The sequence below is a fragment of the Lynx canadensis genome, chromosome D4, assembly GCF_007474595.2.
Source record: "Lynx canadensis isolate LIC74 chromosome D4, mLynCan4.pri.v2, whole genome shotgun sequence".
Lineage (NCBI taxonomy): Eukaryota > Metazoa > Chordata > Mammalia > Carnivora > Felidae > Lynx > Lynx canadensis.
In genome coordinates, this window is record NC_044315.2 from 47,038,889 (window position 1) to 47,053,382 (window position 14,494).

At 38.1% G+C, this 14,494-nt stretch overlaps 1 protein-coding gene across 1 annotated transcript; it reads right to left on the reverse strand.

The window, feature by feature from the left end:
- Positions 1–13,232: 13,232 nt before the first annotated feature.
- Positions 13,233–13,646, reverse strand: LOC115500110 (60S ribosomal protein L28-like). Its single transcript, XM_032595679.1, has one exon. The coding sequence runs from the start codon at positions 13,644–13,646 to the stop codon at positions 13,233–13,235; it is 414 nt and encodes a 137-aa protein (XP_032451570.1).
- Between the last annotated feature and the right edge of the window lie 848 nt (positions 13,647–14,494).

The window sequence follows — 14,494 nt, forward strand, 5'->3', positions numbered from 1 at the left end:
CTCTGCCTACGATGGGCATAGGTACCACAGGAGAAGTACACATAAGGCCAGGTGGAGGCACAGAGAAAAAGTCTAACCCCAGAGGGTAAGTAAATAAGTAAGACAGGCATACAAGATATCCAAGGACTGAACAACTGGGGTATAGTTTAGGATGGAGCCTTATTCCTCAAAAGTAAACTAGCCAATTGAAAAACAAGAGATACTGATACAAACATAGATGAATGTCAAAAGTAGTATATTTAACAAAATTAAGAAAGACCTAAATGAGTACATGCTCTATGATCCTATTATAAGAAGTCTGAGAACAGGCAAAACTAATCCATGTGGAAAGAAATCATAACAGTAGTAGCTTCTACAGGGTATTGACTGGAAAGAAGCACAAAAGAGTTTTCTAGGGTGATGAAATACTCTATATCTTGTTTGAGTGTTCATTATAAGATAGTATGCATTTGTCAAAACTTACTAAATTGCGAACTCCAGATCTTCTCAGTATTTTAGACTGCTTTATGCTTGGCTTCTCAGCTTCTCAGACTCTCAGTCCTGGGCACTTCTACATCAGCATATTCCTCAAGGGCAAGGAAAGCAGAGAACATTTGGTTCCTCTCAATGCGTCTCCCGCTCTCCAGTAACTGGGTCCCTTAAGTCCTCAAGGGCATGACTTTTCACCAATACCTGCCAAAAAATCATTTTGTATTGTTATCATTTTTATTTTACTGTTTCCATTTTGTCTTACCAAGATATAAGCTAGTCCATTCCATCTAGAAGTAGAGGTCTAAAGTAAATTTTTTAATAAAGTTTGTTGCCAACCAAGAAGCCATATGGAGTAAGAGAAAACTGAATCTGTTCCTCTTCACACTATACACCTGTAGGAATATCAAGTGGATCAGAATAAGAAACCACAAGCACAATAGGGAAAAACAAGGATGAATTCTTCATAAGCCAGGGGTAGATAATTCTTCTAATTCAAAATTGAAGCAATACAGGAACAACTTAACAAATTTGGCTACATAAGAATTAAAAACAAAAAAGTTTGCATCATAAAATACTGTATACAAAGTAAAAATATCAATGAGCTTTCTTTCCATGCTGATAACAATCCCACATACTTGGTAAATTGTTCTTAAAATCTGCTGGCCTGTCTATAAAAAGCATGGCAGGCATCAACCTCATAAAATGAGACAGTACACAAAAGGCACGAATTCTCTGTATGCCCAAGAAAAATACCATGATGACAGGGAACGGAGTGGCTATGGTGGACAATCTGAGTCAATTTTCTGGCAAGCGGCTAAAACTACAAAGAAGATTGTGCTAAGGCTTGAATGTGTTGACCCCAAATACAGATCTAAAAGAATGCTGGCTATTAAGAGATGCCAAACATCTTCTCCTTTTTTTTTTTTTAAGTTTATTTATTTATTTTGAGAGAGAAGGAGGGCACATGCACACAAGTAGGGGAGGAGCAGAGACAGACAGGTAGAGCAAGCAGGCTCTGTGTTCCACGCACTGAGCCCAACGTGGAGCTCAAGATCCCGGACCATGAGATCATGACCTGAGCCAAAATCAAGAGTCAGATGTTCAACTGACTGAGCTACCCAGATGCCCCAAGAAATGTAAACATTTTAAACTGAGAGGAGATAAGAGAAAGGGCCAAGTGATCCAATTCTAAGCTTCATCTTCTGTCCTATTATGAAGACAAGAAAATCTTGAGGTTATGTTCACTTCAAAAAATAAGTAAATAGGGATGCCTAAGCCAGTTGAACAACCGACTCTTGATTTCAGCTCCGGTCATGATCTCAAGGTTTGTGAGTTCAGGCCTCGCCTCATGAGGGCTCTGTGCTAACAGTACAGAGCCTGCTTGGGATTCTCTCTCTCCCTTCCTTTCTGCCCCTACCCTACTCGCACTTCTCTCTCTCTTTCTGTCAAACTAAATAAATAAACCTTAAAAAGAAGTAGGTAAATAAGATAAACTGAGAAAAATGTTTGCAACTTACAGCATAGGGTTTGGATATCCCTAATATTTAAAAGGATCCTCATAATTGAAAAGAAAATGATCAAGCACCTAATATAAAAATTGGCAGAAAATGGGAAGAAAGCACAGAAAAAGAAATTAAGATGCATCTGGGTTGTGTGTGTGTGTGTGTGTGTGTGTGTGTGTGTGTGTGTGTGTCTAATCCTCATCGCTCATTCATAATTAGGGAGACAGAAATCTTAAACTATATTCTGTAGACTTAATTTTAGTACTAATGTTAGTGTTTCTACTTTTGAACTATTACAGGTATATTGTGAGTAAGTAACTGTGTTAATGTCCATGAGAACAAGGATTTGGGAGGCTTCAGAAAAAAAAATTCAAGAAGTAAAAAAAACTCTACATCTTAAAAATGAATTAGAGATTCATATAAAATGATTTTATCTCTCTTGTTTAAAATTATTATATTGACTAGTTCTGTCTACTATGTGTCTGAAAATGGTGGCAAGTCAGGAGCGGTGATCACCCCTGGGACCCAGAATGTGATCTCTGGGTCCCATTCCCTCCTAAAAGGAAGGGGAGTTCTTTGTGGAAAGGTTGAAATCAAGCCCACCACAGATCATACCCTATTTGACCTAGCCAATGAGCGGCAATTTGTCTGTAGAGAAAAATTATAGCTAACAAATACGTGAAGTGTGTTAGAATTAGAAACCCATCCTTTTGCAAAGTCTAATGAAAAATAATTTACAAACAAGTGTGTCATGAATGTACACTATTAGGAGAAAAGCTGAAGGGGTCAATAATTACTCAGCATTACCCATCATGAGAAAACCAGAAATTGTACGCTTCCAAGTGTGAATCAAATACACATCTATGAGGTCTGCAAAAAAAAAAAAAAAAAATTAACGTGCTCTAATCAAGCCTTAGGTAAAGTCCACTCTTCAATAACGTAGAGCATGAAGGAATGAGTAAAATTATGCCACAAGAAGCGAGTTCAGCATGTAGGAGATTCTACAGGACAATTGGGCCAACATTCCTAACAAGTCAATAGCATGTGAGAAATATTTAAGAAGATGCTTAAAAGACATAGCAACCATATTCAATGAGTGGACCTTATGAAAGAAAATCAACTTTAAAAACATATTTTTGATACCATTGAAGGAATTTTAAATTGGACAAAGTATTCTAAATTATTAGAGAATTATCATTAACTTTGTTAGGTATAATAATGGTACCGTGGCTCGGTGAGAAAATGGGTTTTAAAAATAAATATATACAGTAGTGGATTGAAACAACATGATGTATTCATCATCACTACTAAATATTGTCTGTCTCATTACATCGTTTTGAATGAATTAAAATTTTTAAATGTTTTAAATTATGTGTTAATGGCTAATATAAATATAATTCTTTTCAGGACACATTTATTTACTGACCCAATTTCTAGCTAATCTTGAGGTGGAGTATAGTTCTGAACAATGAGTTTACAGGAGACAGTAAACAGGTTGACTAGTAACTCTTATTTGGGTGTGAAGCATTATCATGTTTTATATCATATTCCCATGAAATAATTCATCTCCAATAACTCTTTTATCCATAAATCTTTCAATAATGGAGAAACTTTTCTCCATCTAAAAAAGGGGCAGTGGGGTATGCTCGTCTTTAAACAAACAAACAAAAAAAGTGACAGTTTTCAATGGATGGAATCAGAACCCTGGGATAAATGGAATAGTCCCCAAGGATGGTCAAATGTGATTCTCTGCAGATGGCTGCACAGGATGACACTTCATAAAACATCATTTCTCTGCTACGCTGCACAGCATCTCTGGTGCTTCAAACATATTGTTTATCTCATCAAGAGGAGCAGGTTCTAAAGGTAAGATCTGAACAAGTGCCATTGCTAAGGAAAAGAGCAGATGGCCCATCTACGATGGTCTGCCTTCGCTTGATGAGAGACGGCTCCAACCCCAAGCAGACCAGTTGCCAATTAAAAAAGGTCTTGGCTGAGGGATCTGTATTTTCCTGTGACACAGAATCAGCTTATTATTTTTCTCAGACTCTGCCCACTACCTGTTCCAGCACTGCCCTCTCCAGAAATGAAGAGGCCCCTCATGGCCAGTTCTATGGAATATTCCGTGGATACATACTAGGGAGTATCTGGATTTCTCCCAAATTCTCACTCCAGTTCCAGGTGACACTTTATTTTCAGACCCTTTCTAGCTTAATCCCTAACAAAGAAATGTGTCTGTGCTTTGTAAAGAACTTCAAAGACATGAGTTAAACATAAGAGAATTGTCTCGACTTCCTTTTGCCACAGAAATGGGCTTAATTAACTACTCTCTCTAAACACACTTTAAGTGAATATAATCCATTTAAGTTTTCACAAAAACAGGTGTAAAAGATACGAGTAGCAGGCATATTTTAACTTTCAAAGTTCAGGATCCTGAGCTCCAGTGTTGTCTAAAGAAAGCAACAATAGGAGTCTGAAGACAACCATCAGGATCAAATGTCCAGAAATCTCAGGGGAATCAAAGTTTTTTTCTTATAAAGGCACTTAAGATATTCTGATCCTCTGTATACATTTTTTTTAACTTAGTATTAAGAATTAGGTCTTTAAGTTCTTTTTCCTGTGCTTCGTAACAGCTTTCAACGCGATCTCCCTGCCTCCAGCCTTGCTACCTTGGCACTTCATCTTCTACACGTCTCCAGTGTATAAACCTTGCTAAAACTCAGATTGGGTCAGGTCAGTAGTGCTTCTGTTCCAAAATCCCTTCATGGCTCAGAATTCATACCTTCATACGGAAGCAAACGCCCTTCCTCTTCCTTATCCACAGGTCCCATCCATGAGCCACACTCCTGCACTGCTGGCTTCCTTCCTCCTGAACCCTTCCATACCTCTGCTTTTGCTCTTTCCTCTGTTATATATGCTCCTTTCTTCATTTTCATCCTGGCAGTATCCGACTCCTGTCAAAATCTAATTTAAATGCCACCTTATCTGTGAAGCTTTTCTTGACTCATCTAGATAGAATTAAATCACACTTTCTGTGCTCTTATACCTTAATGTAGAGTGAACAGATGGAAGTGAAAGCTTTAGAGCCAGAAAGATCTCATTTCCATTCCTGATTCCTCTGCTCACTGTGTGACCTTGGGCAAAACACTTAAGATCTCTGAGCCTCATATTTCTCATCTATAAAGTGGGTATAATAACATCAACGTATCAGGGGCCCTATGAAAACTGTGATCATGTATACAAAATGCTTAGCATAAGTCTTGGCTACATAGTGAAAACTCAAAGAAGGTATTTACCTTGCTTTTTATCATCTTATTATCACAATCTGATTGATACTGATAGCTGTATGCCTGCCCAACCCACTAGGTTTTCAGTCATTAAAGGCGGGTATGTGATAGTCATATATTTATCCATGGTGCCTAGAACAGGACCTGACTCACTGATGGTGCCAGTTTATTACTTATTGAATAAAGTCAGCCTGTATTTGATACAATGATTTCCTGAACTTTTCTGAGATAATGTTTCACTATATCACAACTGTTGATTCATGTGCACCAAAATAGGTGTGCTACTTTAACAACATAAAAATATATGGTGTTATAAATTGTTCTCATTATAGCTTTGCACATAATAATCCCTGAAAAGGCAGCAGGACAGGAACTATCTCTTTTTGCCTCCGTTTTAACCGTAAGTGTAAAATTAACATGACTCTGTAAGATTTACAGAAAATAATATATAATTCACCTCTAACCTGTATTTCCACCAACATAGCTGCTGGGGATACCTTGGGCTGAGAATTGCATTAAAACTCCTGAATGATTCAGTTCACTCAGTTCAACTGCTATTTAAGTATGTGCTATTCCCAGTTTATTGGGAAGGCAGTGTGGAACAAGACAACATAAAAGGTTTTCTTTCTAGTTCAATTAAACAATGACATGTGCCCTGTTGAAATAACAACTGAACAATAGCATGAGGTCCACTCCGGATATCCAAATGGGAAATAAATGTGTGATGCGATTCTCTCAGTCTGACCAGGTCATGTCTGTCCCCAGCCTCTGGTCCCCAAGAGAAGCACTCCTATGCTGCCACCAATGTAAGCCTTCAGCTGTGTCGCCACCCAGCTAAGATTCTTCCACGGTTGCCCCTCTCTGGCCTGCAGCACACAGTCCCAATGTTTGGCCTGGCACAAAATGCTTTGGAGAAGCGTGACCACACCTATTTTTCCAGCCTTGCTTCCCCTTGCCTTCTTCATACCTCCTATGTTCCAGTGACATGAAAATTATGTCCTTGGACTTCCAGTTTCAACTCCCAACAGAGTAAAGAGCTTAGAAGTCATTATTCCTGTCCTTATAACAAATAAAACCTAAAAATACCTGAAAATTACTTTTCTTGGAACCATCAGAGAACTGAGGTCACGGGGCAAGCTACAATGTTGAAGGTAAGATCTGAACAAATAGGAGAAATAGGCTCATCTAGACAAACATGGCCAAGATCTTATCTGGAGAAGCCCACTGGAGCCATAAACTGGTAGGAATGCCTAAATGGCAATAATACTGAAATGGTAATTTTGATGAGCTGCTGGAGGCTGGGGGTGGGGCTAAAGAATGAGAAATTCCTGAAGACTGCAGTCTTGGGATTTGGGGGAAACACTTTCATGGGTTTTACCACTGAGAAACTCACTGCGTTCTCATGGTTAAGCTCTGAGAAAGATCCCCTGAAGGACTCTGGCAGGAGGAGGGAAAGAGTAATAATTGTGAAATATGAGCAGAGATTTCTCCATAATTAAAGCTCCCAAGTCTGGGAGAAAAGAGTTTCTCAGAACATTTTCCCTACTGGGGAAAGGCCTTCCCCAGCACTGCGGCCTCCTCTAGCCTTCTGGTCTCATCTAAGAAGATGAAAACATGGTGAAGAGGGGTCCAGGGCCAAAGGAAGTAGACTGGGAACACTGCAGCCAGGCAAAGATACAGAAGGTGGCGGTTTGGGAGGGGGGGGTGGGGAAGCTATTACCACTGGAAGGACCCTTCAAAAGTCACAGCCCCAAGATACAGGCTGTGCAAACGGAGATTTAGTCAAAGGATTATACAGTGTTCCCCGTCCCCATAACATATCATCAGACCACATGTCAGACCAAGACTCCAATATAGTAACAATGGAGTGCAGCAGAAAGAGCAGCAAGAGACAAATTCTGTGCGTTTTACTTAGGGAAGTCCAAGGCCAAATAGGGAGACAAAAACACAGACACAAGAGAGATTTGAACCTCTAGCACCTACAGCTCAAGCAAATACTAAATCCAACCAAAAGCCTAGCCAGATTACATAGAACCTATATACTTTAGTTCCTGCTACCTGCTAAAACACATCTGGCTTTCAACAACAACAGTAGGGGCACCTGAGTGAGTTCAATTGGTTGAGCATCCTGCCTTTTTTTTTTAAGAAATTCTTTTTTTGGGGCGCCTGGGTGGCGCAGTCGGTTAAGCGTCCGACTTCAGCCAGGTCACGATCTCGCGGTCCGTGAGTTCGAGCCCCGCGACAGGCTCTGGGCTGATGGCTCCGAGCCTGTTTCCGATTCTGTGTCTCCCTCTCTCTCTGCCCCTCCCCCGTTCATGCTCTGTCTCTCTCTGTCCCAAAAATAAATAAAAAAACGTTGAAAAAAAATTAAAAAAAAAAAAAGAAATTCTTTTTTTAATGTTTATTTATGTATTTTGAGAGAGAGAGCGTGCATGCAAGTGGGAGAGGGGCAGAGAGGGAGAGAGAGAATCCGAAGCAGGCTCTTGCATTGTCAGCCCAGAGCCTGTTGCAGGGCTCAATCTCACAAACCATGAGATCATGACCAGACACTTAACCAACTGAGTCACCCAGGTACCCTGAGCATCCAACTGTTGATTTTGGCTCAGGTCAGCGTCCCAGGGTCGTTGGATCAAGCCCTGTGTCAGGCTCTGCACTAAGCGTGGAGCCTGCTTAAGATTCTCTCTCTCCCTCTGCCCCTTTCCCCAACTCCCACACTCTCTATCTCTCTAAAATTATATATACACACACACACACACACACACACACACACACACACACACACAACAATCATCAGAACCAGAAGTATATCTGGCACAAATTTGGGTATTATCAGAAAAGGAATTTAAAGTAACTATGATTCATATGTTAGAGACATTTTTTATTTTTTATTTTTTTTAATGTTTATTTTTTGAGAGAGAGAGAGAGAGAGAGACACAGCATGACCAGGGGAGGGGCAGAGAGAGAGGGAGACAGAATCGGAAGCAGGCTCCAGGCTCTGAGCTGTCAGCACAGAGCCTGACATGGGGCTTAAACTCATGAACTATGAGATCATGACCTGAGCCAAAGTCAGACGCTTAACCAATTGAGCCACCCAGGCGACCCCCATATGTTAAAGATTTTAACTGAAAAGTAAACAGCATGCAAAAACACATGGGTAGTATAAGCAAAAGATGGAAAATCCAAGAAAGAATCAAAAGGAAAGTGTAGAGATCAAAAACAGAGTACAGAAATGAAGAATGCACAATGCACTTGATAAGATTAGCCATTGATTTGACACAGCTGAGGAAGGAATCAGTGATTTTGCAAATAGGACAAAAGAAATTACAAACTGAAATGCAAAGAGAAAGAAGAATTTAAAAAACCAGAATGAACCATGCAGGAACTGTGGGATAATTTCAAAAGGTATAACATACACATAATTGGAAAATTAGAATGAGAAGAAAAAAAATGGAGAACTTTCCAAGTACTTTCCAAAACTGATGACAGATTCCAAACTACAGGTCCAGGAAAGCTCAACAAACACAAAGTAAAATAATCATACCCCTCTATATGTGTGCTTACACACACACACACACACACACACACACACACACACACCAAGGCATATCATATTAAAACTGCAGAAAACAAAAGACATTGAGAAAATTTTGAAAGGTGACAGAGGAAAAAAAATAATAACTTACCAAAATGACATAATGAAGAAGAGAGTGCAGTAAAATATTTTAAGTGTTGAAAGAAAAAATCATCAACCTAGAATTCTATAGCAAGTGAGTTATTCTTTACAAGGGAATGAGAAATAACGTATTTCCCAGAGCAAAAATTAAGGGAATTCATCATTGACAGATTTGCCTGAAATCCAAAAAGAAGATTTTCGTGAAAAAAGAAAATGATACGAGTCAGAAACTTAGATCTACCTAAAGACAAAAAGAGAATGAAAAGGGAATAAATGATTTTACTTTCCTTATTCTTTTTTTTATTAAAAATTTTTTTAATGTTTATTTATTTTTGAGACAGAGACAGAGTGTGAGCAGGGGAGGGACAGAGAGAGAAGGAGACACAGAACCCAAAACAGGCTGAGCTGTCAGCACAGAGCCAGATGCAGGGCTCAAACTCACACTTCGAGATCATGACCTGAGCCGAAGTTAGATGTTCAACCAACTGAGCCACCCAGGCGCCCCTTACTTTCCTTATTCTTAACTAATCTAAAAAATAACTGTCTAAAGTCATAATAGTAACAGTGTACTGGATGACTGTAACACATGACTAAGTGAAATAAATGACAAGGATATCACAAAGGGAGAAATTGGGAATACTCTGTTATAAAGTACCTTTATTACATGTGAAACAATATAGTATTATTTGAACATGGAATTAGATTGTTAAAAATGTATATGTAAACTCCAGGGCATTAAAATTTTAAAAAAGAAGTATAATTGTAATGCTGAAAAGAGATAAAACTGAATCATATAAATTTCTCAGTTAAGACCACAGAAGACAGAAAAAAAGAAGAAAAATGACAAGGGTAAGGAATAGAAAACAGGTACAAACACAGTAGATATTAATGCAATTATGTCAATAATCACCTTAAAGTATGAGTGATCTAAATACACCTATTAAAACCTGAGATTGTCAAAGTGGATAAACAACCCATACCCAAATTTATGTTGTCTACAAGAAACCCACATTAAATATAAACACAGAGATAAATTAAAAGTAAAAAGATTTAGAAAGACATACCATGATAACACTAATTCATAAAAGTTGGAGTAGGTATACAAATTTCTGACAAGTCTACATTTACAAAAAAGATTATCAGGGATAAAGAAAGCATTACGTAATGATAAAGCGATCAATTCTCTAAGAAGACATAGCAATCCTAAACATGTATGCATCTAACAAGAAAGCAACAAGGCAAAATGCAATAGAACTACAAGGAGAAATAGACAAATCCACTATAGTCAGAGACTTCAACATACTTTTGTCAGTAATAGACAGGCAGAATATCAGTAAGCATATAGTTGACCTTAACATCCCTATCATTTGACTTGCTCTAATTGACCTTTATAGAATATTCCATCCAACAACAACAGAATACACATTCTTCTCCAGCTCATATCCACAAGTGTAGGCCACATTCTAGGCTATAAATCACTCACCAAAAAGAGAATAGAAACCATACAAAATATATTCTCAGACCACAATGGAATTAAGCTAGAAATTAATGACAGAAGGACAGCTGGAAAATCTCCCAAATATTTGGAAATTAAACAAAAGACTTCTAGATAATACAAGGATCAAAGAAGTCTTATGAGAAATTTTTAAATATTTGAACTAGATGAAAATAAAATACAATGTATCAAATTATTAGGGATGTAGCAAAAGCAGTGCTTAAAGAGAAATGCATTACATTAAATGAACATATTAAAATAGAATAAAGGTAAAAAATTAATAATATAATCTTCCTTTTTAGGAAACTAGAGTAATTTAAGCATAAAGCAAGGAAAACCAAAATAATAAAAATTATAGCAGAAGTCAATGAAATTTAAAACATTCAAACAATAGAGAAAAGCTATCTTTTAATTTCAATAATATTGATAACAAAGAAAAAAGGGAAGACACAAATTAACACTAAACAGAAAGAAAAGAGTTTTCATTACTCTTGATCTCAAGTATGTTAAAAGAATAATAAAGGAATATTATGAACAACTGTGTGCCCACAAATTGGACAACCTAGGTGAAATGGACCAATTTCTTGAAAGATACAACCTACTAAAATTCATGTGTGTATAAATAACTTGAGAAAAACCTATTAAAGAAATTGTCTCGGGGCGCCTGGGTGGCGCAGTCGGTTAAGCGTACAACTTCAGCCAGGTCACGATCTCGCGGTCCGTGAGTTCGAGCCCCGCGTCGGGCTCTGGGCTGATGGCTCAGAGCCTGGAGCCTGTTTCCGATTCTGCGTCTCCCTCTCTCTCTGCCCCTCCCCTGTTCATGCTCTGTCTCTCTCTGTCCCAAAAATAAATAAACGTTGAAAAAAAAAATTAAAAAAAAAAAAAAAGAAATTGTCTCAACAATTAATAAACTTGCAAAAAGAAAAGTACCAAGCCCAAACGGTTTTACTGGTGAATTCTACCAAACATTTAAGGAAGAAATAATATTGATTCTTCATAATCTCTGTCAGAAAGTAAAACCAGAGGGAAGACTTCCTAACTCATTCTATAAGGCAAACATTGCCCTATTACCAAAATAAAAACTTTACCATGCTCATGCGTGTGAACACACACACACACCCCTACAGAGAATAATTCACATAAACATAGACACAAAATCTTCAATAAAATATTATTGGGTTCTGTTTGCTAATGTTTTAAAAGAATCAAAACCTACAACCAAGTGAAATTCATTTCAGGTATGCAAGAAAGATTCAACATTCAAAAATCAATTAATGTAATCATCACATCAACAGGCTAAAGAAGTCATGTGATGTTATCAGTCAATGCCAAAAAATTTTTTGACAAAATCTAACATTTATTTATCATATTTTTAAAAATACTGTCAGAAAACCAGGAATAGAAGAAAACTTTCTCAACTTGACAAAGAACAACTAACAAAAACCTACATTCTGCATCATACTTATTGGAGAGAAGCTGGATGCTTCCTCCCTAAGATCGGGAAGAAGTCAAGAATGTCTTCTTGCATCATTCCTATTCAATACTTAATGGAAGCCCTAGCTAGTACAACATAACAAGAAAAATATATAAAAGTTATAGATGTTGGAAAAGAAGAAATGAAACTATTATTTGACACAATTGTGTCTGATATCCCAAAGAATCTACAAAAGAAGTGTAGAATGATTCATGGTGTAATGGCACCAAAGTTGGGCACATGAGTACAAACTCATGTTTAGCTCAACATTGATATAGATAGGTACATATGTAAGTATTTATAAATATGTAGCTATACTGTTTTGTTTATACATACATATTTCCTTTCTCCATCAAGCCTGGAAGCAATGACATTGCAGTAGAAACAAACACACCTAGCACCCAGATCTTGATTTCTAATATCACACTCCAATACACAGAACAAGGAATCTTTGGGGAAATGGAAGATTTTAGGACAAAATAAAAAATAGAAAAAATATACAGTGCCAAAATGTAAGGGGGGAAATGATAATGATAGGAGTCAAAGGGACACAGGAACCAACTGAAGAAGCTCCCAATGGCCAAGGCTGGAACAATTTAAGCAACAAAATAAAGGATTATTTGGATTATAATATGAAATATAAAATAAATATCCATGGGTTCATACTGGTATATATAAATGATTGAATAAATAAATAAATGAGGATAATAAATTGTTCATGCAGAGGAATTGCAAATTATTCATGTAGCTACTTCACCCTCAAGGAGTTAGAATACAACTCCCTACTCTTTGAATAGGGCTGTGCAAGGCCACTTTCTTCCAAAACACCCAAAACAGGATGAAAAGAGAGGGGAAAAGAGTAACAGTATAGTAGAGAAACCTGACAAACATTGCCTAAGCCAGGTGATGTTAACATCAAAAGTGATAGATGTATCCATGCATCTATTGAAGAAAACAGATCAATTCTACACAAGGAAGATTCTACAAATTGCCTGACAAGTACACTTCAAAACTTTAAAGTCATCAAAAACAACAAAAAACACTGTTACAGCCAAAAGGAGCCAAAAGAGACATTATGACTAAATGCAATGTGGTATCCTTTTCTGGCTTGGATCCCAGAAAAGATAAGACATTAGGTAAAAGTTATGGAAACTGGAAGAAAGTATTGACTTTGGTTACTAACATGTCAATATCGCTTCACTAATGTGATAATTTTATCATACTAATGTAAGATATTAATAATAAGGGAATCTGGGTATGGGGTAAATGCATGAATCTCTCTGCAATATTTTTTTAGGTGGCTGACATCTTTTTTGCTGGGGGCAGGTGCTCAGGAGCTCTTGGTGGGAAGGCCCTCCTTCCTCTTCACCATCACAGGCTTCTGGCTGCACAGGATGGCACTGGCTCTGCGAATAGCAGGCATGCACAGATCTGGGCCATAACTGTTCTTGTGGATCATGGGCCAGATGCTGCTGAGGGCAGCCCAGGCATTCTTGCTAATGGTGGTCAGCACATTGGAGGTGGCAGGCTTTCGCTGGAGGGTTCTGTGCTTTGTGACCACCACTATACCTTTGCCCTCTGCCTCCAGCCCCACACCCACAGTCTTGCAGTGAATCAGCCCATTGTAGCAGAAGGAGCTGTGAGCTTTAAGGTTAGTGGGCTCAGTGTTGTGTATCTGTTCGTTCCACTTGATCAGAAAGCTGGAGCCATTCCCCACAAGCACCCATTGCAGGTGGGCAGACATACATGGCGGCCTCTCCTTTCAATGCACCAGCGTGAGACAGCCTCTCTGTACTACATTCACAATTTTTCTGTAAATACAAAATAAAAGCCTTATTTAAAAATATATCTTAGTTGAGGGGCACATGGGTGGCTCAGTCTGTTAAGCATCCAACTCTTGATTTTGGCTCAGGTCATGATCTCATAGTTTGTGAAACTGAGCCCCCCCATCTGGCTCCGTGCTAACAGCATGGAGCCGGCTTGGGATTCTCTCTCTATTCCCTCCCCTAGTTGCTCGCCCGCTCTCTCTCTCTCAGAAGAAATACACATTTTTTTAAAAATATGTTTTTTAGCTGAATCATTATGTTGTACACCTGAAATGAATATACCACTGTATGTTAATCATACTTCAATTAAATATATTTTTGTTACTTTTATGCTAACATACTCTGTTGCTCTTCTCTCTACTTGTCATTATGATGTTTTCTTGGCCAGACATAAGCCTACTTCTCCATCTGACAAAATGCTAAGACATTGCTTCTTAAAGTCATCTTTAACCTCTGCAGACAGTGTCCTTCTTTCTCCTCTTGATGCCATGACAATTACCGCAATGGAATCATGTGCTCACCTCTTCTCACACTAAGCTGAGTCCTCTGTGGCCTCCACCACAGGTCATTATTCCAACACTGTGCTAGCAAAGTGCTGATCACAATGGAAGCGCTCAACTAACGTGTGCTGCCTAAATGAAAGATCATGTTAATAATGCTCTTGAATTTTTAAACAAGTTCACATGCATTGTTCTGTATGTTCATCTGACCCCCTTGTGTGCTTAGAGACCACTATTTTTTGCCATTTAAGATGAATAAACTGAGA